Below are 26536 nucleotides of genomic sequence, written 5' to 3'. Positions count from 1 at the left end.
GTTTAGACCTAATTTTAGACCTAATTTTAGTCCTGGTTTTAGTCCTGGTTTTAGTCCTGATTTTAGTCCTGGTTTTAGTCCTGGCTTAGACCTGATTTTAGTCCTAATTTTAGTCCTGGCTTTAGTTCTGGTTTACACCTGGTTTACACCTGGTTTAGACCTGGTTTAGACCTGGTTTTAGTCCTGGTTTTAGACCTGGTTTTAGTCCTGATTTTAGTCCTGGTTTAGTCCTGGTTTTAGTCCTGGTTTTAGACCGAGTTTTAGTCCTGGTTTAGACCTGGTTTTAGACCTGGTTTAGACCTGGATTTAGTCCTGGTTTAGACTGGATTTTAGTCCTGATTTAGACCTGGTTTTAGTCCTGGAGAAAAGCATTAGAAGGACCCTCCAACAGAAAACTTACACAATGCATCTTTGGGGAATTGTGGGAGTCTGGAAAGTCCCCACATAAACCCAAAGTATTATCACAATACTTTTGATAATATTCATATAAAGAGTAGTTTTCCAGTCTAGTCCTCATACGTTAATGTACAATCTGAGTACATTGTAAACAGCTTCTTTCCCCGTGACATCATCTGTGTGTATTTACTGAGTCATATTTGAGTGTGGTTAGTCTTTTGTGTGACTCGGGTATTCAGGGCGGTCCTCACAACACCACTGTTTATATATACAGAACAAATATAGGCCACTACTGCAGTCACTCAAGTACTTTTGGCATGCAGTACTCAGACTGAACCTGGGTTATGTTGACTTGGGTTCCTTAAATTTGGTTTGGATTAAGACTTTAGAAGGAGACCGGAAGCTTTCACTTTCTGTTAAGTTTAGCCACAGCTCAGGATAGTCGACTTTATAGATTTTTGCGTAAGATTTGTGAATGAAAGTTTGTTTGGATAAGAAATTACAAAAATATAGAGTATGTTATGATATTATGCCACTTTCTGATCTGTTATGATCAGTGTTGGGGAGTAACAGATTACAAGTACTGGAGTTACGTAATCAGAGGACAAATTATGAGTAACTGTATTTAGTTACAGTTACTGTTTCAGTGAGTGGTAATTAGATTACAGTTACTTTGTTGAAGTAAATGGATTACATGGCGATATTTTCCTGTTTTCACATTTTGGGCTATATTTTTTTGTTTGGTAATTCCACTCATTGCCGGACATTAAACCAGGTTTAAACCAGGTCTAAACCAGGTCTAAAACCAGGTCTAAATCAGGTCTAAAACCAGGTCTAAACCAGGTCTAAAACCAGGTCTAAATCAGGTCTAAAACCAGGTCTAAACCATGACTAAACCAGGACTAAAATCAGGTCTAAAACCAGGACTAAAACCAGATCTAAACTAGATCTAAACTAGATCTAAACTAGATCTAAACCAGGTCTAAACCAGGACTAAAACCAGGACTAAAACCAGGTCTAAACTAGATTGAAATTTGATCTAAACTAGATCTAAACCAGGACTAAACCAGGATTTAACAGGACTAAATCATGCTGCGTGGACCGTGTCTCCTCGTCTTCTATCAATAATATTTTAATTTGCTTGAGTAAAGTCTGGGCTTTTCATTTTCTTTTATCAGACAAAACATCTTATCTTACGATATCCTCGTCATTGCTTCTCTACAGCAAATCAAGTAATCCAAAGTATTCAGATTACGTTGCTCACTTTAAGTAATTTAATGGATTAAGTTACAAACTACTTTTTGGGGTGTGTAATCTGTAATCTGTAGGGGATTACATTTTAAAAGTCACCTTCCCAACACTGGTTATGATGTTGTTTCCTCATCGCAAACATATCTGGAGTTGTGTTTTGTTTCATTCACAAAGATTTAACTCACAAATCCTGCATATTTAGGTTGAGTTCTTCTCTCAAACTGAACTCTTTTCCACCTTGTGATGTCATGTGGTGATACAGGAAGTGCTCCACTGTGTTTTTAAACTCCATACACCTTCATTAGAATCATTCGGATGATTTCAGTCCTGGAATTGCCGATCTCTACCGAACTAGCAGAGCATTTTGAGCCTTGGAGGTTTAGACAGGAGGAAACAAACAACTTCAGGTCTGTTTTTGATGAGGTAACAACATTAAAACATGACTTAAATCTCACAAGAGTCACTTTTGTGCAATACAGAACCTTTAAATATGTGATAATGCAATCTGGGCCTGATTTATAAGATATTTATAAGATACTATTTATAAGATTTGAGGTAGTTTGATTTGGTCTTTGGCTAAAATAAAAAGAGCCTCATATGGGAGAGTGAATTTTATCCTAGCAAATGATAGTTTAAATTTTTTATGGGTAGTTTAGTGAAGAAAAGTGCTAAAACCATTACTTCTAGTGATGGCGAAAAGTTATAGTAATTGAATCATTCCTCTATATCCCACAAGAAGAGTAAATCAACTTAAATAGCTATGAAACAATCATTCTGACCCTTTATAATCTCAGTTTCTTCTGGCAATACAGTATATGAACACTTAAAACTTCAAATTACTTCATTGTGATCTTGCTCTAGACGGCTCTTTGGTTGACTCTGACCGGCCTATTTAAGCTCATTTGGAATTACAAAATAAACATATTTTATAATTTTACCTCATGCACGGACTAAAGCTGCATTGCTTTTATTTTAGAGGTGTTTTTTAATGACATTTTTTGTGAGGCAGCCTCACTTTTTCATTGCTTAGTCATAATTTTAATCTTACCAGTCTCACGAGCTCGTCAAAACGATGATATTTACTGCTTTTTATAAAGAAATACAATTAATATTATGCAGAATTGAGTTGCCCACCTTCTGATCTAGACCAGATTTTGTCCAGGCTTCAGTCCTGAGTTCTGAGTGCAAGTCAAGATCTGCTGAGGGTCACATTCAGGGACTGTCCGCACATTAACAACTGCACCTTAAATATTTTTACAGTTGACGGTGTCTGTCCAAACACATGTCAGAGCACGCGCCCTCCTGTTTAAGCCTGTGACAGTGTGTGCAGTGTGTGTGTCCAGTGTGTGTCCTGTGTGTGTCCTGTGTGTGTCCTGTGTATCCTCAGGGCAGTGAAGGGCATTCTGGGCCCATGTGCCCCTCTGAAGCAGCTGGCACATCACACACAGACACTTCCTGTTTAGAGGAACAGCTGTTAATAAAAGGTCTGAGTTACAATACAGGTCAAACCGATAATCGTTACAGGCTTAAAAGTGTGACTGCTGACAGACTCATACTGCATCATAATCACACATTTGTATTCACCATCTGTATTATTCATGCACAATGTAATGGAATAACTACTGTATTTTTTGGACTGTAAGTTGCTCTTGAGTAAAAGTCTCGTCGCACTTTTTGGGGGAAATGTATTTTATAAAATCAGAGACCAGGAATCAACACAAAAACAACAAAACAGAGAACAACAGGCTGTTAACGTCACATATGAACAGTTCTTCAGATAAACTATAACATAAACAACAGAACAAGTTTAACAAACTCTCCATTTCACTCCAAATCACTAAATCCACTCAATTCTTCATCCTCGTTGTCACTCCTCAGCAACTCCGCGACTTTCGGAGGTAAACAGAGCGCCGCTGTTTCTTCTGTGTAGGTGTTGTCAGACTCAGCATCAGCAGTTAGAATTATTCCAGCCTTTCTGAATCCCGACAGGATGGTTTCGGTTGTGTTTATGTTTGTTTAAGTTTTAAATTGTCAGCGATACAGAAGTAATGCTGCGATCGACTGACACATTACTGGACAGAACAGTGGCTCTTTCTCTTTCTTCTGCAGGAGACATGTGCAGTAGAGCGAAGTGACAGTGGTGCTTCTCTCCCAGCTGTCAGTGGGAAAAGTTTAATGTATAAGTCACAGGAAACACCCAAACCATGAAAAAATGCGAAAGTACTTGATTGATTTGAATATGTTTCGATAACTTTAAACTTTAATTTACTTACATACTTGGCTCTTAAATAACGCTTCATCAAATTATTTTTTTTTACTTTTATTTTTAAAATACTCTTTCATATTACCCCTAAACTTTAACTCACTTACATGAATAAGTCCTCATACGTCTGTTTGAACCTAAGCGATAACATTTCCTATAAGTTATGTTAGTTATTGTTTACACCGCCTGTTCTTCACTTCAGCTGTAATGAACTGTTGCACAGTATAAAGTGCTCGTCCTCTGGTCTGAAGGTTGGCGGTTTGAATCCCGCTCTCGACATAAACTTCATTAGTAAAGCGGTCTAATCCACTGACCTACAGGTTGGCGGTGCGATGCCAGCTCCCACAGATGAATGCTGTTATTGTTATTGCTCAAGACACTTAACCCACCTCGTCCCCAGTGTCTGCTACTCTGGTGTGTGAGTGTGTGAGTGGTTCCCTGATGTACAAAGCTCTCATTCATTTCATTTTTCATTTATGTATTTATTTTGGACAAGTTATTTTACTTACTTTATTTTTATCCATATTGGACATTAGTGCAATCAAACCAGAAACAAAACAACCACAAAATAAATGCGCAAAAGGAGTAGCAAGAAGAAAACATATTTCCATATCCGACCTCCCTCCCCTAATTTAACTTTATGACAAGGTTCCCACGGTCATGGAAATCCTGGTAAAGTCATGGAAATTGAAAATGTCCTTTTCCAGGCTTGGAAAAGTCATGGAACTTTGTGAATTCAATGAATATTTTGGAAAAGTCATGGAATTTTAGTATCTCTTTCACGCAACTACAGCGTTCTGTTAAGTTATCATTAGACTATTATTATTATTTCTGAACGTCTGCACCTTTTGTTTAAAAAGAAACGACAATAAATGCACTGACAGTATTTTGAATGTTAAAAACTATAATCCCAAACCATAAGGTGAGTAAAAAGGGTTAACATTTCATATTTAACCCTGAAAGTCTGATCAATTCTACACATGTAGGTGCCGCAAAGTCATGGAAAATTCACCTTGAGTTATAAAAAGTTTTGAAATTATGTCAGTGAAAAAGAGTGGGAACCCTGTAATGAGTTTTGAGTTACTTGAAAGTAGAAAAGCGCCATATAAGTGTGACAATTTACAGTTTATTACTTAAATAACCAACCAGCATGTCATATTCTTAATAATAACAGAGCTTTCATATTTTCGTTCCTGTGACAAAATGCTTCCAGTAACTAACAGTGTTTAGTCATGTGCATTGACTTGAGCTGATGCGACGCTCTGGTCTCATACACTGATATATTTGTGCGTGTTTCTGGTCAGTGTTGAATACAGCGAGTCTTTGTGAACGCATTTACACCTGTCACTCACCGAGGCAGCTGAGGGCCACAGACAACTGGCACCGTTACATTTAATAGAAAGACCAGAGTGACAGTAATATGGACTCAGAGTCAATGTGCTGATCTGTGTTTTAATGTTTTTTGTGTTTTGACATATTTAAGACACAAGTTCTACATATTTAGATAATTTCAGCTCTTAAATTTCAAGTCTCTACTGAACTAAAGGTAACGGTTAACTTAAACTACTGCTTCATGACATCACAAGGTGGAACAGAGATTTAGAAGAGAAAGAGCATAATGTGTGCCCATATTACTCTATTTTCATATCTGTTATAATGCTGTTTTCTCATCACAGATAGGGCTGGGCATCATTAAGAATTTGTCGATACGATACATACTTTGATGCACACGCCACGATACGATACGCTTTTCGATACGGTGCACTTTTGATTCTATACAGTTCGATATGATAATTTTAAAATTGATTTGATATAGTTCAGTGAAAAACAAAGGTTAAATCATGGCTGTGAAACTAAATCCACTAAATTCTGTAAAAAGTTAATATGGAAAAAAAAAACATTAAAATATTATACTATAATTTACACAGTTGTAATAATTGTAATTTAGTAAAATATACCTAAAAATACTCTTGACGATATATCAATATAGCAACCCACGATACTGATACTGTATCATCAAATTAAACGATACGATATATCGATATTTCAATATTTGTGTACACCCCTGATCATAAACATCACAAACATACTCAGAGTTGTGTTTTTTACATGTTTAACACACAAGTCCTTAGGTGCATGTTTAGAGTTCTTCTCTCAAACAGAAAACACTCTGTTCCACCTTGTGTTGTCATGTCATACAGGAAGTGCTCCACTGTGTTTTTAAACCCTATGTAGAGCTGCTCGATTAGGGACAAAACCATTATAACGATTATTTTGGTAAATATTGAAACCACGATTATTCAAATGAATGTTTTTTACTTACACGATGCATTTATTCAGCATTTCTCTAAAGAAATCACTTTGTTATTGATAATTTATGCAAAACTTTCAAACTGAAAATAAATTCAGGCTACAAATATGAACCTTTGAGCTGTTTTGTGATGTATAAAACATAAAATGAATAAAATATACTTTGAACATGAAATAAGGCATAGAAAAAGATCAATGTATCTAGAATAATAAACTATATATCCAGCTGTTCCACAATCTCTGTGTTTAAAAAATAAAATAAAAGTACTTATTTATATAAAAATCCCTTTGTTATGCTTTATCATTTCAACTCGACTATATGAGTTTGGAGATTGTTTGACGCACAAATCGAAATTGCGATCAAAATTTGATTAATTGCACAGCCTTAACTCCATTTGGATAATTTCAGCTCTGAAATTTCAAATCTCTACTGAACAAAAGCTAAAATATGACTTTAAAACTATCGCTTCATGACATCACACAGTGGAACAGAGCGTTTTGAGCTTTGGAAATGTAGACTAATAATAATAATAAAATATTCTCAAACATGTGAATGAAACAAAACACAATTCCGGGTCCGTTTTTGAGGAGGAAACAACATTATAACACAACTAAAAGCTCTCAAGAGTCAATTTTGTATAATATAAAACCTTTAAGCTGCGTTTAAAATTGAAACTGTCCCAAACAGCTCCAATAAAACCGCCTTTTATCATCTCACTAAGATTTAAATCCCGGTTATAATCCTGTTATAATCTTGTAACTCATCAATCAACTCCACTGTCAGCTCGAATGTTTTACACACTTCACAATAAAGGCAGAGAGGCTGTGTAAACCCGTGATAACCCTCTGCACTTAATCTAGTTAGCGTGTTTACATAATGTCGTTTTATTGAATAATCAGAGTTGGTGATTTATGGTGAAGGACAGAGTGAGTTGTTGTGGCGGTCCTGCCCTCTGCTGGTGGATCAGAGCAGTGCGTGTTTGTCCCAGGTCCAGGACTGCAGTAGAAAGTAGAGAACGGAGCAGGTGCAGACTGGACAGGAGCCTCAATGCAGGTACTTTTTGTGTTTGTGCCAAGAGCGGGGACAGTCTGTGACATCTGCACAGTCATTAAAAGTTTGTGTTTACAACCACAAGTCATTTCAGTGTTAGAAAATGAGTTGTGTTTTGATTTCTACAGAGGAAGTAAGAGTTGAGATTTGAATTATGAGAACAGATATTGTGCATTTACAGTTTCAGTCACTCACCGTCAGTGTTATAAAAGTAATAAATTACTATAATGCGTTGCTTTTTGCTGTAACACAGTAATGTAAGGGATTACAGGGAAATTTTTAAAAAATATTTTACTCAGTACAAATGTGAGTAACCCGCGTTTCATTGCTTTTTTTAACTGGATTGAAGTGGTGGGTTTTTTGTTTTTCTTCATACAAATTCGCTAAAATCACAGAAAGGACCGGCACAGAACTCCACGCTGTTTAGACCTGGTTTAGTCCTGGTTCAGTTCTGAGTTAGACCTGGTTCAATCCTGGTTTAGTCCTGGTTTAGTCTGGGTTCAGATCTGGTTCAGTTTTGGTTTAGTCCTGGTTCAGTCCTGGTTTAGTCTGGGTTTAGTCCTGGTTTAGACCTGGTTCAATCTTGGTTCAATCCTGGTGTAGTCCTGGTTTAGACCTGGTTTAGACCTGGTTCAATCTTGGTTCAATCCTGGTTTAGTCCTGGTTTAGTCTGATTTAGTCCTGGTTTAGACCTGGTTCAATCTTGGTTCAATCCTGGTGTAGTCCTGGTTTAGACCTGGTTTAGACCTGGTTCAATCTTGGTTCAGTCTTTTTTCAGTCCTGGTTTAGTCCTGATTCAGTCCAAGTTCAGCTCTGGTTCAGTTTTGGTTTAGTCCTGGTTTAGTCCTAGTTCAGTCCTGGTTTAGTCCTGGTTTAGTCCTAGTTCAGTCCATATACGGCACAAAGGTTCAACTTCTTCGCAGTTATTTTGGTGAGAGTAACTTAAAATAAAAGTGCTACAATAGTCGTGTAATGTTTTACATTTGAAATACAGTAATATTGTAATGTAACGAATTACTTTGAAATGACAGTAATAAGTCATAAGTAACACATTACAGTTTTAAAGTAACTTGCCCAACAGTGCTCACTGTTGAATATAATTGTTGTGTTATATTAAAATCAGGGGCTACATTTACAGGATAAGATAAGAGAATGTTTATTTGTGCCACATTGGGGAAATTCCGGTGTTGCAGCTTGAACTTTAAAGGTTTTATATTACGTAAAATTGACTCTTGTGGGCTTTTAGTCATGTTATTATGTGGTTTCCTCCTCAAAAACACACCTGGAGTTGTGTTTTGTTTCATTCACACATTTGAGTAACTTTTTATTATTAGTCTGTTTACATCTCAAAAGCTCAAGATGCTCTCTTCTACCTTGTGATGTCATGTAGTGGTAGTTTTCAAGTTAACAGCTCGTTTTACCTTTTGTTGAGTAAATTCCAAGGCTGAAATGATTCAAATGATTCTCATGAAACACAGTGGAGCACTTCTGTATTACCACATGACATCACAAAGTGGAATTGAGCTCAGCCTAAACATGCAGGATTTGTGTGTTAAACGTGTGTGAATGAAACAAAACACAGCTCCAGGTCTGTTTTTGATGAGGTAACAACATTATAATATGACTAAAAGCTCACAAGAGTCAATTTTGGCATAACATAGGACCTAAAGCTTCATACTGCAACACTGGAATTTCCCCCAATAGACCACAAAAAAGAAAATAGAACAAGGCACTCGAAAATGAAGATAAAACACTCAATCAGATTATGTTTAAATTACGAGATTATTAAAATGACAGAAACAATGTAAACAGCAAAATTAACAAATTCTGTTCTTTTTCACATCAGATTTTGTGGTTTATTTATCATTTAAATAATCTTTAATGTCCATAAATTAGATAATAGTTTGACTTTGGTGTGCATGTGAACGTGAACCTGGTACAATGCATCTCTCCTGTTAAGGTTAATGTAAATTGTGCACTGTCACTGTCTTATTAATAAATATAATAAATACATAAATAAATAAATATTAAAATAAATTATAAAAAAATAAAATAGAATAGAATAAAATAAAATAAAATGGAATTGAAAATAAAATGAATTGAATAAAATAAAATAGAATAGAATAGCCAGTGTTGCCACAATATTAAAATAAAAGTAAATTTCTATACAGAGGAAAAGGCTCATTACTTGACACCAATCTCAAAACCACAGTAATAAGAAAATAGAAAATAAAAATAAATAGTCCGATTTCAACATAACACAAGTTTCAACTCAAAATATTAGTTTAGTTTCATGTAGTTTTAGTTTTTATTCTTTTTTGTTCAGTATCAGTTCTTGCTCAGTCTGCCTGGTAACCTCGTCGCCCTGTCGCCATGGCAGCGTCATGGCAACAGAGTCAGAACACAGCTGGTACTTCCTGCTCGGTCGTCATGGAAACGCCTGACACCAGTTCAGTCAGCAGTTTAATGGGAGCACATGTCAACACAAATTAGACTTAAACAAATTGTGGAGAAAAAAAAAATTGTTTTTATCTGATTGGGACAAGATTTGCGAAATATTTTGAAGGATTAAGTTAATTTATTTGAGATTTGCAAAATTTATATAAGAGCTCAATGCATTTCAACATTTATATTTGTTTGTCGACATCTAAATTGGCTTCTGATTTCTTATTCTTTCTATATCACAGATTTCTTAGGCTTTGTTTTTTACTAACTTGTGTTGTTGTTGTTTTTCTCTTTGTCCTTTTATGGCATTTCCTCCTCTCTCCTTGCTCTCGTCTGATTGGCCGGCGGTGTCCCAGGTGAGGAAGCACATCACCGACCTGTACGAGGACCTGAGGGACGGACACAACCTCATCTCATTATTAGAAGTCCTCTCTGGAGTCACGCTGGTATGTAAAATGTCTCACGAAACACGAAAAAGAAGCCAAAATTTAAGATATAAACACTTAAATCTATCAGAAAAAGTTGTGAAATTATCCATCCACGCAGCAAGATAACTTTACTTGACAACTTATCTTAAAATAAACTACCTCTAGACTAGAATTAAGCAGTCTCTGGTGTTCTCAGTAAATAATAAATCTGAAAACAAGATGAATAACCTGATATAAGTTTTAAAATCTTGGCCAGATCAGAGAAATTTGCAGTGCGTTTGTAGTAATTTCATGTTGATTTGAAGGTACAGCTGCTGGTAAAAAATGGTACTGGACATAATTTTCTCTACACGTGATAGATAATTACGACTGTTGCCATAGCGATTAATAACTTAACGAATTTATATGCATTTTTTGTGGATCCACCATCATCGACTAATGTGTTATAATGTAAAATGTGAAAATAGTATCGATTTTATTTACTGTGTTATTTGGTTCACTCTTGGTTTTCAGCTTGTTGTTTATAGGCGCCATTTTGAGGACTTTTAACCATTCAAATTACATGATATTTAGATTTTAAGTCTTATTACTATGGCAACTGTACTAATTTGTCATCATCTTGGTAATTACAGTATGTTTAATGATGTAAATGTACACGTTTTGAGGCTAAATTAAACTTTTTTTTTTGAGTCCTACACTAGGCAGAGACTTTACCTTTGACATTTTGCTGATGTGGACACTTAGTCGTTTTGATGTTAAGGATAAAGGACACGCTCCACCCACAGACGGGGACAGACTGCTGACTCTGGACTGTCCCCGGGCTCTGCGACCTCTGTTACCGCAGACATCCACGCTCCTGTATCTCTTAAAATAATGCAAAAATAATACAAGCATGTGGCTGAATGGTTTAAATTCAGAATATTATCTTGGTTTGAACAGGTTTTAGTCAATTATGCTTACTACTTTGTTATTTTTTGAGGAATTTCTGACCAGGACTGACATAATTCCAGAATTCAAACAGCTACTTGTGGTTTCTAAAAAAGTAGTATTGATACTTTGCAGTGACTTTATGCCAGCGGTGTTCTGAATGTATGTCTGTGGCGGAATGTTTCACAGTTACCATGATGACACAATGCACATTAGCAAACACTGCCAAATATGTTTTAAGATAGTCTGAAAACAGCACATTTTCAGGAGACAATGATCAATACAGGCCGTCATGGTTCTGTTTAGGAGTTTGATTTTCAAGTAAAAAAAGCATAGCAAACTCAGATGAGATTAAAGTCTAACAAAGCCTCAGACAGAGCAGTGCCTACAGTTAGCATCATACCCTCTGTGAACGTTGATGACATCAGCTGCAAAGTATCAATAATTTTGCCTCAACATAAATTAATTTGCACAAAAAGAAATAAAAAATGATTATATATAAAAAAAAAAAAAAAACTGTTCAAACCAAAGTAAAATAATACAGTATTTTTATTTAACATGATCTCTTGTACATTTGGTTTAATGTAAAAAAAAAAATATATATATATATATATTTATATATAACTATATAAAATAATAAAAACTGTCCAAATCAAGGCCAAATAATATAATGTAATATATATATATATATATATATATATATATATATATATATATATATATTATATTTTATTTATTTATTTTTTTTTTTTTTTTTTTGCATTATCTCTTGTCTCTTATCTTGTCTTTAATGTAAAAAAAAAAGACAAAAATAATAAAACCTGTTCAAATCAAGGTAAAATAATATAACATAATGTCGTATTTTATTTATTTACATTATACCTTGTACATTTGGTTTATGTTGTTCCCGTCCTGTGACTGTGGCAGCAGAAGACGGGCCCCGTGTCCAGACGAGCCTCAGTGTTCCTGGCCCCTCCTCTGATCCTGCTCGGGACAGAGGAGGAAGACGAGGAGGAAGGATCGGAGGGAGTATGTTTACAGCACAGCGCTCTCCCAATAACAACAACTTTCACCTTTCACCTTTGACCTTTAAACTCATTTTGTGTTGTTTGGACACTGCATGGGAGTGCTGTGTCGTCACTGTGTGCATCTAAAATTGGAAAATTGTTCATTTCACATTGGATTCTTGTTGTCATAGATTAATGAAACGCTCTAATATCGGAAAGGTTAACTTATACACTTTAATGTCTCATATGGAAATGTGTCCTTGGGATTTCACCCCTTTTATCCAAGTAATGAATCATGGAGAACAGAGGGACCATGATACAAAACCAAGATCACAACACACCACACATGATCCAGGAGTGTAAAGTAAAGTAAAATAAAGTGAAGAAGTGAAGTGAAATAGATTTAATTAAAGTGAAGTAAAGTGAAGTTAAGAAGTTAAGTGAAGTGAAGTAAAGTGAAATAAAGTGAAGTAAATTGAAATAAAGTGAAGTGAAGTGAAGTGAAGTAAAGTGAAATAAATTGAAATAAAGTGAAGTACAGTGAAGTGAAGTGAAATAAAGTGAAGTTAAGAAGTAAAGTGAAGTAAATTTAAATAAAGTAGAGTGAAGTAAAGTGAAATAAAGTGAAGTGAGGAAATAAAGTAAAGTGAAGAAGTAAAGTAAACTAAAGTAAACAAGTAAAGTGAAGTGAAATAGGAAAGTAAAATCATAAAGTAAAGTGAAATAGTAAAGTGAATTAAAGTGAAGTGAAAAAGTAGAGTGAAGTAAAGACTGAACAGGTTTTGTACTCAGCTGGGTTATGATAACTTTATCCCCTTTATTTCTTGAAGATCTTATGTAATTCTTTAATATCGAGAGCACACAGTTGCAGTCATTGCCTAAAGGTCGTCCACACAACAATCAAGAAAGAACATTTTGTTTTAAATCATCTTCACATGAGATGTTTGTTTATATTTTTTCTATTAGTTTTAAGCCTTTAGGAATGTTCACCCCTGCTAGCGTTAGAAACAGGTTTCATCTTTTTTTTTCTTTAAATTTTGAATAAGGTAAAGAAGCAAACAAGGCAAAAACACATCAGATTTGATAACATTCACATGCACATTCACAGTTTTCTTATTGACCTGCCTGACCATAATCTACATGTTCTTCCGTGACTTTATCCCACAACAACTGAATGAAAAGTACTTTCAAATAAATACAAAATTCTTCCTCCCACAGCATGTTGTCGGGTTGCACCATTAACTAACCAAAACAGTCTCTTATGATGTTTCTGTGTTTTTGATCTCTTTAAAAAACCTTGAAGAAGAAATGGTTTGATGTGCTGCTGTTCTAACAAGCATGGTTTGAGACTCCACAGTTTGGTTTGCTGAGATGAAGACAGTGCCCCCTGGAGGACAACACACACTGATACAATTCACTCAAAACAATCAAAAGCACCTCTTCATCTCACCGTTTTTCTTTGTTTTTGTTTTTTTTTTCCAGCCGAGAGAAAAAGGCCGGATGAGGTTTCACAGACTACAGAATGTTCAGATTGCGTTGGACTTCCTGAAGCAGAGACAGGTTTGTAGACAGAACTGTTTAAAGAACTGACCTTTTCTTCGGTCTGTTTTCTCATTACACAGAACGGTCAGCTCTGTTCTACCACACCACGTTTAACAAGGTCCCCAGAGCCTCAAACTCTTTATCTTAACCTTTTCTATACGGAGAAGACAGGCCAATTAGGCACAATACAAATATATGTCTACTGCAGAGAATTATAATAGGGAATAGTATAACTCTACTTAAAGGTGGGCTATGTAACGTTCTGGTTCGGGGTCCATCAGCTGCTTGTTTTTAAGGATATGTCGTTGCTCTGCCTAGAATGTTCCACAGTGTGACATTAAACAGTTCTATCTTACGTTTATTCAATTACAGGTGGCTTTATAACTCAAAAATACCTAGAAAACAAAGACATTCTGACTGTGAGCGGGGGTCGCCTCTCCACAGATCTAGACTTGAGACACTATTTTTAGGACCGGAGACTTGACTTGATAAAATGGACTAAGACTCGGGACTCGACTTGAAGGTCAGTGACTCGGGGCTTGACTCGGACTTGAGGCCTGTGACTTGTGAAGACTTGATGCTTCTGCTAAAAAAATGTATATATATGTTTTTAGAAAATACTTTTCTCTTTAAAGTTGATAAATGTGGTGATTAATTTTACAGAAACAAACTGGAACATGTCCCTCCCACTTCTCTGTTTGTTGCTTTGGATGTAACTGAAGTACTGTGATGTAGTATCCTCAAATGTACTACAGTAATATACAGTAGAATACAGTAAAACAGAGGGAACTACATAGAACATGATCCTCCTGTTTCAGTTCAGACGACTGTACATGGCAAAAAAGATTGTTATTTAGCACTTTTGAATCTGAATTCTTTCTGTTCTGACTGTAATGATTCACACTAAGATCTTGTCAAGACATTTAAAAAGGGAAAAAAAAGGTGTTTCTACAACTTTTATATAACTACTCATATATACATATACCATGACTTTTAATGTACAGTTTTGTTTAAAATTCATATAAATTGCAAAAATCTAAGCTATACTTTGGTACATTTGGTTTAAAGACTTGAAATGACTTGAAGCTCAAAGCAGATGACTTGGACTTGAGTTGGACTTATGGGCCAGTGACTTAAGGCTTGACTTGGACTTGCCTGTATTTGATTTGGGACTTGACTTGGACTTGAGGTCAAAGACTTGAGACTTACTTGAGACTTGCAAAACAACGATTGGTCCCAACTCTGCAGAGATCTGACCTGTAACTTGGTCTGGTTTGGTCTCCACGAAGATAGAAAGGTTTAATGCCATACTGCGAAACATTCCAGACAAAGCACTAACATATCCATCGAGAAAAAGTACCAGAAAAGTTACACAATGCAGCTTTAACACAATAAAAGTGATATCATTTATTTTACTCTAAAAATAACTCTGATTTTGGGATTTCAGGTCAAACTTGTGAACATCAGGAACGATGACATCACCGACGGAAACCCCAAACTCACCCTGGGCCTCATCTGGACCATCATCCTCCACTTCCAGGTCTGTGTGCGCTCACTACTGCCCCCTCTCTGCGCTTTTGAGTACTGCATTTTTCTTTTTTGGTTACATATTGGATCATAAACAGCTACATCTGTGGTATAATGTGCTGACTTTTGTGTTTGAGGCTGTGATTTTAAGTTGTGTAGCAAGTGATAATAATAATAATATTTTGAGATAGTGTGAGATAATTCCAGATTTGAGTGAATCTAAGGCGATTCTGCAAAAAAATTGGTTTAAATGTGGTTCTTAAGGTGCACTGTGTCACTTTTTTGTGGGCGTCTGCTATCTGAGAAGTCTTCACTGACATAGTATATATACTTTTGTGTGTGTGTGGAATATTTCTCTCATCTAATAACATTTATTCAAAGACAAGGTGTTTTATCGCTAAAATAATACCTGTGAAAAACTGTGTGCGGGGTAGCCTCTCCACAGATCTGACCTCTAACTTGGCCTGGTGGTATCTCCTTGTTTCTGTGAAGCTAGACATTTATTGCCACACTGTTAAAGATTTTAAGTAAGGCAAAAACATCTCTGTAAAGACAATTATAGCTATTAGAGCCTCCACTAGAAAAGTTACACAGTGCACCTTTAATCTTACATTGATGTAACTAGAATTGAAATGATGTTGTTTGTGATTGGTGAAAAATGGATGTTTATATAGTAATGTGTACATATTTTTTTGCCAACAGACTTTTGTTCTGTTTAGTTCTTGCTGGTTCTGTCAGTGTTGGACGTCTTAGGAATAGTTTTAAGCTAAAGATGTGGGTGACGAAAATATAGTGTTGTGTTGTGTTGCAGTTGGTTGTTTAAAGGTCCAATATTACGCAAAATTGATTCTTGTGAGCTTTTAGCCATTAGTGCTGTAGTCAAGACTGGACTAATTGAGACCAAGACCTGTAAGAGACCACAGGGTCCCAAGACCAGGACCAAGACCAAGACCTATTAGGGTCGATATAAGACAAGACCAAGACTTTTAAAGCCAGAGATCGAGACAAGACGAAGACTTTTAAAGCCAGAGATCGAGACAAGACGAAGACTTTTAAAGGGCGAGACCAAGACAAGGCCAAGACTTTCAAAACCAGAGATCGAGAGAAGACCAAGACTTTTAAAGGGTGAGACCAAGACAAGACCAAGACAAGACCAAGACAAGACCAAGACAAGACCAAGACAAGACCAAGACTTTTAAAGGGTGAGACCAAGTCAAGACCAAGACAAGACCAAGACTTTTAAAACCAGAGATTGAGACAAGACCAAGACTTTTAAAGGGCAAGACCAAGACAAGACCAAGACTTTTAAAGCCAGAGATCGAGGCAAGACCGAGACTTTTAAAGGGCGAGACCAAGACAAGACCAAGACTTTTAAAGCCAGAGATCGAGGCAAGACCGAGACGATCTTTGTAATTCTAGACATTTATTTGTATTTTACAGCAATTTTTGGCTCATATATGTCAATGTTTTTACAAGTCTATCTCCATTTTATCACTTGTTGAGTGTCAGACCTCGAGTCCGAGACAAGACCGAGTCCTAGTGCATTCAGAACTGAGACGAGACCGATTCCAAACACGGTCGAGTCTGAGACGAGACCAAGACGGGCAAAAAATGGAGACCGGTCTCGAGTACTGTACTACAACACTATTACCCATGTTATGAAGTTGTTACCTCCTTAAAAACAAGACCTGGAGTTTTGTTTTGTTTCATTCACACATGTTTGAGTAATCCCTGAGTATTGTCTGTCCACTCTCCAAAGCTCAAAATGCTCGGTCCCACCTTGTGATGTCATGAAGCAGCTACCTTTTAGTTTTAGTTTAGTAGAAATGGCCAAGACCCACCACAAGGGGACACTGTTTGCTGTTGTATGAGTACACCTGCTGCCCTTTAATACTGAACTGAAGATTGTGATGTACAGTGGGTTATTCTGTTACTGTATGTTTGGTGACAATAGCAAACAGAACAGTTGACTTTTATAGATTGTCTGGAGATGTTATTGCTCTGTCTTCAGTGTTCCACAGTATGCTATTAAACGTATCTAATTTGCATTTATTCATTCAAGATATATATTTTTTTGTTGTTAGTTGGGTCACCTCTCCACTGATCTGACATGTAACTTTGTCCAGATGAATCACCTGCTTTTCCACTTGGAGTTAGAAAAGTTTAATGTCATACTATGAGACAATAGGCAATGATAGTGCACTTTCCTAGCACCAAATTATTCACTAGCAAGCTAACAGTGCACCAGTGTTACTTCTTGGTTTGTAGCTGATAAAAAAATATACAGTATTTTTTGGATTACAATTCGCTCAGCAGTATAAGTCACACCAGCCAAAAAAAGTGTAATGAAGAAGAATAAAACATATCTCAGTTGCACCGGACTATAAGATGCAGTTTTTAGGGGAAATTTATTTTTTAAAATCAGAGATCAGGAACCAACATTTCATCTTGAAAGGCAAGTTATAGTAAAAGCAACAGAACAGAGAAGAACAGACTGTTAATGTCAGATATGAACATTTTTAACTGAGGGCCTCTTCTGTGTAGCTGTCGTCAGATTCAGCATCAGTTCCAGTTAGAATTATTCCAGTCTTTTTGAATCCCGACAAGATGTTTTCGGTTGTTACTGAAGTCCAGGCTTTGTCCATCCATCCAAAGTTCGATCTGAAAGTTGCATGGCGCACTCTCCAGTGTCACAAGTTTCTCGCTCACTACAAACTTTCTTTCTACTGCTCGATTACTGTATTCAGCTGCAGATTTTGCTTCTTGCAGCTTGTAATCTGCAAAATATGACTTTCTTCTTGGGGGCATTTGTGTTCAGTCTTCTCAGTCGTCTTAATAAGTTTGTTTAAATTGGTACAGAAGTAATGGTGCGATGGACTGACATGATACAGACAGGACAGAGGCTCTTTCTGCAGGAGACATGCGCAGTAGAGTGAAGTGACAGTGGTACAAGAGGAACAGGAGCAGCAGATACTGACACACAAGACTAGAGCCAGTGTGAAAATGTTAATAGATAAGTCGCACCGGAGTATAAGTCGCAGGAAACACCCAAACCATGAAAAAAGTGTGACTTATAGCCCAAAAATACAGTAATATAATATAATCACATGCAGAAAGCACAAAGTAGTCTCAATTGACAGTAAGAGCTGCTTTTCCTATACATCTGTACTGGGGTAAAACCAACATTACTCAGATATAGTACTCAAGTATTTTTTTTACTTCTTTACTTCTATTTTTTACTTGTTGCGATTCTCTAAAGTGAGCTAAATAATGGCGGTTCTTGCTCGAGCCAAATGCAAACCAGTCTGTGCCAGAAACATCCACGATTTAAATAAAAGTGTAGGACTTTGCAGAGACAAACTCCAGCCCCGTGGCCAAGGTGACATCGCCCTCCCGGTTTCCACGGTGACGCCGGCGCAGTGCAGGACGTCCCAATGAGAGCGTGATTCAGCAGAACGAGGAAAAGAGGAAGAGGAGGAGGAGGAGGAGGAGGAGGTGAGGAGTGACGCAGGAGCAGGGACTAACCCGGGAGTGATGGACAGGCAGAGGAGAGAGAGGCTGAGATTTAATAAAAGGAAAGATGGATACAGGAAAGGAGAGAGAGAAAGAGAGGAAATGAAGGACAAGGGGAGAGAGAGAGCAAAAGAGAGGGGGGGTGAAGATAGAAGGAGAGAGAAGATAGAAGGAGAGAGAGGGGAGATAAAGAGGGAGTGAAGGAGGAGGAGACAGAGATACAGCGAGAGAGGGTAGGAGGGAGAGAGGGAATGAGGGAGGAGGGGAGAGAGAGTGAAAGAGATGGGGGCAAAAAGCAGGAGAGAGAGAAGGGGAGATGGAGAAGTGGAGAGAGGGATAGAGACGGGGGTACGAGAGAGAGGAGAGAAAGAGGGAATGAAGGAAAAGGGGAGAGAGAGAGAGAGCTAAAGAGAGAAGGAAGGAGGGAGAGAGAGGGGGATAGGAGAGAGAGTGAAAGAGACGGGCAAAGAGGGAAGGAGAGAGAGAGGGGAGGGAGAGAGGGAATGAAGGACGAGGGGAGAGAGGGAGAGGAAAAGAGGGAATAAAGGATTAGGGAAGAGAGAAAGAGCACAAAGAGAGGGGGGCAAAGAGAGAAGGAGAGAGGGAGGGAGAGAGAATGGAGAGAGGGAATGAATTAGGAGGGGAAAGAGAGTGAAAGAGAGGAGGGGCAAAGAGAGAAGGAGAGAGATGGGGGGAGATGGAGAGGTGGAGAGAGAGAGTGGGGTAGGAGGAGGGAGAAGAGAGAAAGGGAAAGAAGGAGGAAGGGAGAGTGAAAGATAATGGGGCAAAGAGAGAAGGCGGGAGAGAGAGGAGAGAGAGAAGGAATGAAGGAGGAGGAAAGAGCACGAAAGAGAGAGAAGAGGGAGGAAATGAAGGAGGAGGGGAGAGAGAGAGAAAGAGCAAAAGAGAGCGGGGGTCAAAGTGAGAAGCAGAGAGAGGGAGACGGGAAAGAAAGGGAAAGAAAGGGAAAGAGAGAGGGAGAAGGAGGAGGAGGAGAGTTCAGTGAGTTTAAAATGACAACAACTTGAGCTCCGCACTGAGGAAGTCCGGTCACGTAGCTCCTCTGCACTGTCTGTTGTGGAGAGGATTAAGATAAATTCAAGCCGTGAGCCACAGGACTGAGCTTCACAACATGAGAGCCACGTTCAAATATCACGACGACAACTCCTCACAGCGCATGAAGAAACTGAAGCTGAGCGCACATTTTGAATACACCCGCTATAGACTCTGTAAAGAAGTGGATTAAGCGAGTCTGACGTCACCCGCAGAGTTCAGCTCCAGTCAAACGAAGCTCATCGAGGCTTTAAGTCATGTTATAATGTTGTTACCTCCTCAAAAACAAACCTGGAGTTGTGGTTTGTTTCATTCACAGCAACTTTTTTACCTTTAGTTCAGTAGAAGTGGACCACAGGCTCTATTCGTGGTTACGTCGCAAATCAGGAAGACGTTTAGAAACTTCGGGGGGTTCTGTTCGCGGTAGTAAGTCTGACAAAATCTAGGAAAAATTAGAAAATGTCCCAGTTTTCTTCATCTCCATGTCATTGTAGTGTTCTGTTATGTTCGGCTTATCAACAGTTCCAACCACACCTCAGTTTTCATCATTTCCACACTGACACACAACTCCGAGTGCACTGGGTACATGTGATTAAAGATGATTAGAGATGAGGTGCCAAATTCAAGATGATTCCAAACAGCACATACGTCTGCAGTCTTCGTTTTACCGCTGATCACATTTACTCCAAACAGTCGGTCTGCGAGCCCATTGTCGGGAACTACACCAGAAGTTGTCATTGCGTGTTTCCAGAGCCAATTCCAGGAAATCATCTAAATCAGGGGCGTCAAACTCAAATTCACAGAGGGCCAAAATGAAAAACTGGGACTAAGTCCTGGGCCAAACTAAATATTTATTGAAACATTTCAACACCATCTGCATGTTTTCTCTTCTTTCGAGATGTGTAATGTTAAACCTTTTCTTATTAAAATAAATGTTTAATAATAGTTTCGCTTAAACATTGAATCCAGAACAAGCATAATATAAAATAATAACAAAATGTTAAATAAATAATGTATCTGTAGCTTTTGAACTCCTTTTAATTATTATTTTTTTCTTCACAAGCCAACAATCAGTCAAAAATAACAATTTGCTTCAATGAAAATCCAGCTATGAACAATCAAAAATCATAAAGAAAACATTCATCCAAGCTCAGTTTGCTAGACTGTGATTTACTCTGATGCACATGGGTCCCAAAGCAGAAACAAATACTTGACATCTAGATCTAGATCAGGCATGTCCAAACTATGGCCCATGGGCTAAATGCGGCCCTCAGATAAATGTTTCTTGGCCCTCAGGCTTCCAGGTGAATTGGCCCAAATGACCTTGCATCAATCAAAATTTAACTTTTTACTACAAGTTTTTTGAAAATCTACCTCGATAAAGCCAATATTTAATATTTAGTGTCTGGTTTTAAAGATCTTAGTATGAATAAAGACTGATGGTTCATTCTAACTTGTTAAACATGCACATATTTCAATTATTCACTGTATTGAGGTCCAGTCTATGGCCCTCGATCGGCCTCTGCTTCATCTGTGTTTAGATATGTGGCCCTTGATGAAAAAAGTTTGGACAATACAAGTTCATCAGAGTAGTAGCATTAGCAGTGCATATAGATATTTGATATGAGCTTGCGGGCCAAATATAATCGTATTGCGGGCCAAAATTGGCTCCTGGGCCTGAGTCTGACATGTCTGATTGTAGTGTAAAGACTTTAAAAACACAATGGATTCAGAGTGTTTCTTTTTTTTTGTTTTTTTTTTAGAGAGAACTCAGCCTAAATATGTAAGATTTGTATGTTAAACTTGTGTGAATGAAACAAAACACAACTCCAGGTCTGTTTTTGATGAAGAAACAACATTATAACAGATTAGAAAATAAATATGGGTCATTTATAGCTGTAATAAGACTTATACTGATATTACATTTGAAACTAAAGTTAAAATGCTTATATATCATTATTATCATGCAGTTGTTTGGAAAGTGGAGCAGGCCCATCGTGACCCATGACAGCTCAGAAAGCCCCAGTTTAATGTAAAGGAGCAGGATTTTTACTTGTGTTAGATTTATTGTTTTTCAAGTTATATAAAATTACACATTGAAACAAGTTCTTTAAAGAGCCCATATTACATTATTTTCTGCTCTATGTTATGTTTCCTCATCAAAAAACAGACCTGGTATTGTGTTTTGTTTCATTCACACATTTTTAACTTACAAATCCTGCACGTTTAGGCTGAGTTCTTCTCTCAAGCTGAAGTGCTCCATTGTGTTTTTAAACTCCACACACCTTCACTAGAATCATTTGGATATTTTCAGTGCTGGAATTGCCAATCTCTACTGAACAAAAGGTAAAAAGTAACCAGAAAGCTGTGTTGGGAAAGTTAAAAATAGCACAATATGGGTCATTTATATCTGTAATAAGGCTTATACTAATATTACATTTCAAACTAACCTTAAAATTGCTTAGATTGTTAATTCTGGACTATTTAATCCTTTTTCCTCACCATTATTGTTGTTAGTAGCTGCTTAATCCACTAGGTGTCAGCAGTGAATACAGAACCACTATCTATCTATCACGACTTTGGCCCCGCCCCTTTCTCCACGGTGTCCTCTCCTGATTGGCTCCGCTGGGCTTGTGCATCATTGATAAAGAGCCGTGCTCTTACAGGGGAGTGAGGAGAAGCTCATGTGTGTATCTCCATCTGCTTCAGGCCAACATGATCCCGGCTGCAGAGATCACTTTATTATCACAATCACTTCACTAGTCTCTGTATTGCTTCAGTTAATCTGAGGTAATGACAGGTTAGAGCGTCTGTACAGGTGAAAATGCACATGTAGGTGGATTTAAATGGTGCTAAAGGACTATACAGATTGAGTTACTGTCGATGCACAGACAGTCGTGGAAATTATCTGTAAAATAAAACTGTCTATGTGTTGGTTTATTACGTTTGCACTGATAACAAACTGCCCCACGAAATTGCAAAAAAAAAAAAAAACTAGTCAAGCTAAGATGACTTGAATTAAAAAAGTTTTATCACGGTTTGAGTCAATTTCACTTGACAAGTAAAATTATCTGCCACTGGAATAAGACTTTTTGTACTTAATATATGAATATACGTTCTGCTACACTTAGAAACACTGAACACTTAAGAAAAACAACAACTTTTTGCACTTAAAATAAGAAATAAAATCAAATGTTGCTTGAATTAAGAAAAACGCACTTACACACGTTTTGTTTCATTCGCCTATGTTTGAGTAATGCTTTATGATTAATTTTTAAAGTAATTATTAATCATTACATTTATATAGCACCTTTCAAGATACCCAAAGCACTATTCATTCACTCAACATTCAGTGGTGGTCAGCTACTACTGTAGCCACAGCTGCCCTGGACACAACAACAGTTTTTGTGACTGGCACCCGCTGTGGCACCTGGAATTCCCAGTGGTCTCCCAACCAAGTACAAACCAGACCCGGCCCTGCTGAGCTTCTAAGATCTGATGGGATCAGGCTTTGACAAGATGGTATGGCCACTTTATTATTAGTCTCCCTCTCCAAAACACAAACTGCTCTGTTGATGCTGTATTTTTCAAGTTATCAGCTGCTATTTGTCTTTAGTTGACAATTCCAGGGCTAAAATCATCCAAATGATTCTAGTGAAGGTGTGTGGAGTTTAAAAACACAGTGGAGCACTTTCTGAATTACCACATGACATCACAAGGTGGAACAGACAGCTTTTTTCTGTTTGAGGAAAGAACACAGCCTAAATATGCAGTTTTATTTTCAATATTATATAAAGCTGTTCCTGACACCAATGAACACATCTCGATGATCTTTTTTCAGTCTTATTTGCTACACACTGATAAATCTTTAATGGATAAATTCTCAGTTTTTTAGAGGAATTATGCAAAAAAGCTTTAGCATCAATCACATCTTCACCAGTATCTAAATTATTAATTCAGTCTCAACTTAATGAATGCTCAAATGCATTCAGATATTTTTGCATTTGAGGTATGTTTTGAACTGGGATGTAACAATCACTGAAATCTTGTGATATTGTATCGTCAAAAATGTCACAAATTACAAGTCTCTTTGCTTAAATTAATAGTTACAGGGATTTTAATGTTTTTCTTTTCTGTTAACAGGGTTCCCACTCTTTTTCACTGACAAAATTTCTAAACTTTTCCATGACTTTTTCATGACCTTAAGTGAATTTTCCATGACTTTACAGCACCTACATATGTAGAATTGATCAGACTTTTAGGGCTAAATATGAAATTTAAATTCTTTCAACTCACCTTATGGTTTGGTATTAGTTTGGGATTGGTTTGATACGCAATGAAAAGTGAAGCTGCGACGCCACTTTTGCGTCTTCTGTTCAGACCGTCGTCATATAAACATAGCCTAAAATTCCATGACTTTTCCCAAACTTTCATTGAATTTACAAAATTCCATGACTTTTCCAGGCCTGGGAAATGACATTTTAAATTTCCATGACTTTTCCAGGATTTCCATGACTGTGGAAACCCTGTGTTAAGCACTTTTGATTAGTTTGTGTATGAATTTGCTATAGAAATAAACTTGCCTTTTCTTTCCGTGGTGCAGCAAACACAGGGAACTACATAGACCATGATCCTTTGCTGTTGTCAGTGCTGACTACATGAAGAAACAGCTGATATTAAGCACTTTTAATTCTTAATTCTTCATATTATGACAGGACCAAAGGCTTTTTAAAGACTTTTCCAAGGCTTTTAAAAGGCTTTTAAAAGGAAAAAGCAGCATAAGACTCCCCAAAATATCAGAATAAATACTGAACCTTGAGATGCGTATCGTTAAAATATCGAGGGATTTTGATATCGTTACATCTCTTGTTTTGAATCAGGCTCAGATACAGCGCTTCTCCTCTGTATGTGATAGAAAGTAGACAGCTCCAAATACCTCTGGGAGTTTGTTAGTGCCTGTTTCTGATTGGCCGATCTGCTTTGTCTTGGCGTTTTGGTCTCAGACGCTTCGCCCCTAATGAGAAAAGATGGATCGCTGCAGTTACCGCCGCACCAGAGCTCCCCCCACGTTACCGGGCCCATTCATATCTGTCCCTATAAATTATCCACAAATATTATTATTATCATATATTATCTTTAGTATCATGTGGTTGTTTGGAAAGTGGAGCAGGCCCATCGTGACCCGTGACAGCTCAGGAAGTCCCAGTGTAATGTAAAGGAGCAGGATTTTTACTTGTGGTACATTTATTGTTTTTCAAATTACTGTATTTTTTGGACTATAAGTCACTCCGGAGTATGAGTCGCACCAGCCAAAAAATACATAATAAAAAAGAAAAAACATGTATAAGTTGCACTTTGTAGGGGCAAGTTATAGTAATAAAAATAGAACAGAGAACAAAAGACTGTTAACGTCACATATGAACAGCTCCCGGTTGTCACAAACTTTCTGCTGCTTGATTACCGTTTTCGGCTGGATATTTCTTCACAGTTGTCTTAATATGTTTGTTTAAATTGGTACAGAAGTGATGGTGCGATCGACTGACATGATACAGACAGAACAGAGGCTCTTTCTGCAGCAGACATGCACAGTAGTCAAGTTAAGATCACTTAAATTAAGAAAGTTTTATCATGATTTGAGTAAATTTCACTTGACAAGTAACACTGGGTAACCCTTTATTTCAGGGTACACTTATTAACATCTAACTACCTGCTCATTAGAATAGTTGTTGTTATGGGGAAACTAGTTGTGTGGCTTATAATTGTTGTGACCACCAGGGGGCATCGGTAAGAATGCACGATAAGATGATGGAGTTTATGCCTTTATTAAAACGTTGAACTCGTGTGGGTGTGTATGTGTATTTGTGTGTGGTCCTGAAACAAACAGAAGGAAGATATATAAATTATAATACACTCTATACAATAGTCAAACAAACATGTCGGAAACAAACGGTAATAGCTTTCTAATAACAGCGGGCCGCTAGCTAGCACTTAGCATCTAGCACATCTAGCATTTTCTTGAAACATATAATGGCCCTCGAACACACATTTCTATAATCGTCTACTGCAAAAAGCACTCTACAAACAGCTTCATGTACATGTGCCTTTCTTCAACCACTACTCACTTCTTTCATACGCACACGAGACCCCACACCCACGAGCTCCGCACGACGCACTGAAAAACAACCAAAAACACGTAGCGCTGTCAACCAAACCCAAACACGACAACATCTGATTGGCCACAATATCTGTCAATCAAACATCCGGCAGAATATATTATGTCCTTCGACACAGTTGTAGATGGTAAATTTGTCATTAATTATTATTTATTCAGCACTTATTAATGTGTAATGTAATTCCTACTAAACACTTTCCTAGTAATACACTCCTTAAAACTTCTTATTAGTTTGATACTAAGCCATTTTTGTCCATGAATATTTCACTATTTGCAGCTTGTAAACTGCAACATGTGATTTTCTTTTTGGGGGCATTTGTGTTCAGTCTTTTCAGTCGTCTTAATATATTTGTTTAAATTGGTACAGAAGTGATGGTTCGATCGACTGACATGATACAGACAGGACAGAGGCTCTTTCTGCAGGAGACATGCGCAGTAGAGTGAAGTGACAGTGGTGCAGGAGAAATAGGAGCAGCAGATACTGACACACAAGACTAGAGCGCCCTCTTGAGGCTTCATTGTGAAAAAATTTAATGTGTAAGTCGCAGGAAACACCCAACCCATGAAAAAAAGTGTGACTTATAGTTCGAAAAATACGGTATATATAAAATTACATGTTGAAATTACTTATTTTCTCTTGAAGCGTTTTAC

General features: G+C 37.3%; 1 protein-coding gene and 1 pseudogene across 1 annotated transcript in view; one reads left to right on the top strand and one right to left on the bottom strand.

Annotated features, from left to right (window-relative positions):
* The window catches only part of macf1a (microtubule actin crosslinking factor 1a), a 325705-nt gene that overhangs the window by 24747 nt on the left and 274422 nt on the right, over nt 1-26536 (top strand). The window contains 3 exon segments of the mRNA XM_055156981.1: nt 10073-10162; nt 13561-13638; nt 15068-15160. Coding sequence (XP_055012956.1) covers nt 10073-10162; nt 13561-13638; nt 15068-15160 — 261 coding nt within the window.
* On the bottom strand, nt 23132-23249 carry LOC129410234 (5S ribosomal RNA; annotated as a pseudogene).

This window comes from Boleophthalmus pectinirostris, unplaced genomic scaffold (genome assembly GCF_026225935.1).
Source record: "Boleophthalmus pectinirostris isolate CB_2022bp ecotype Guang Dong unplaced genomic scaffold, ASM2622593v1 HiC_scaffold_21, whole genome shotgun sequence".
Classification (NCBI taxonomy): Eukaryota; Metazoa; Chordata; class Actinopteri; order Gobiiformes; family Gobiidae; genus Boleophthalmus; species Boleophthalmus pectinirostris.
This window is presented reverse-complemented; position numbering and strand designations above follow the sequence as displayed.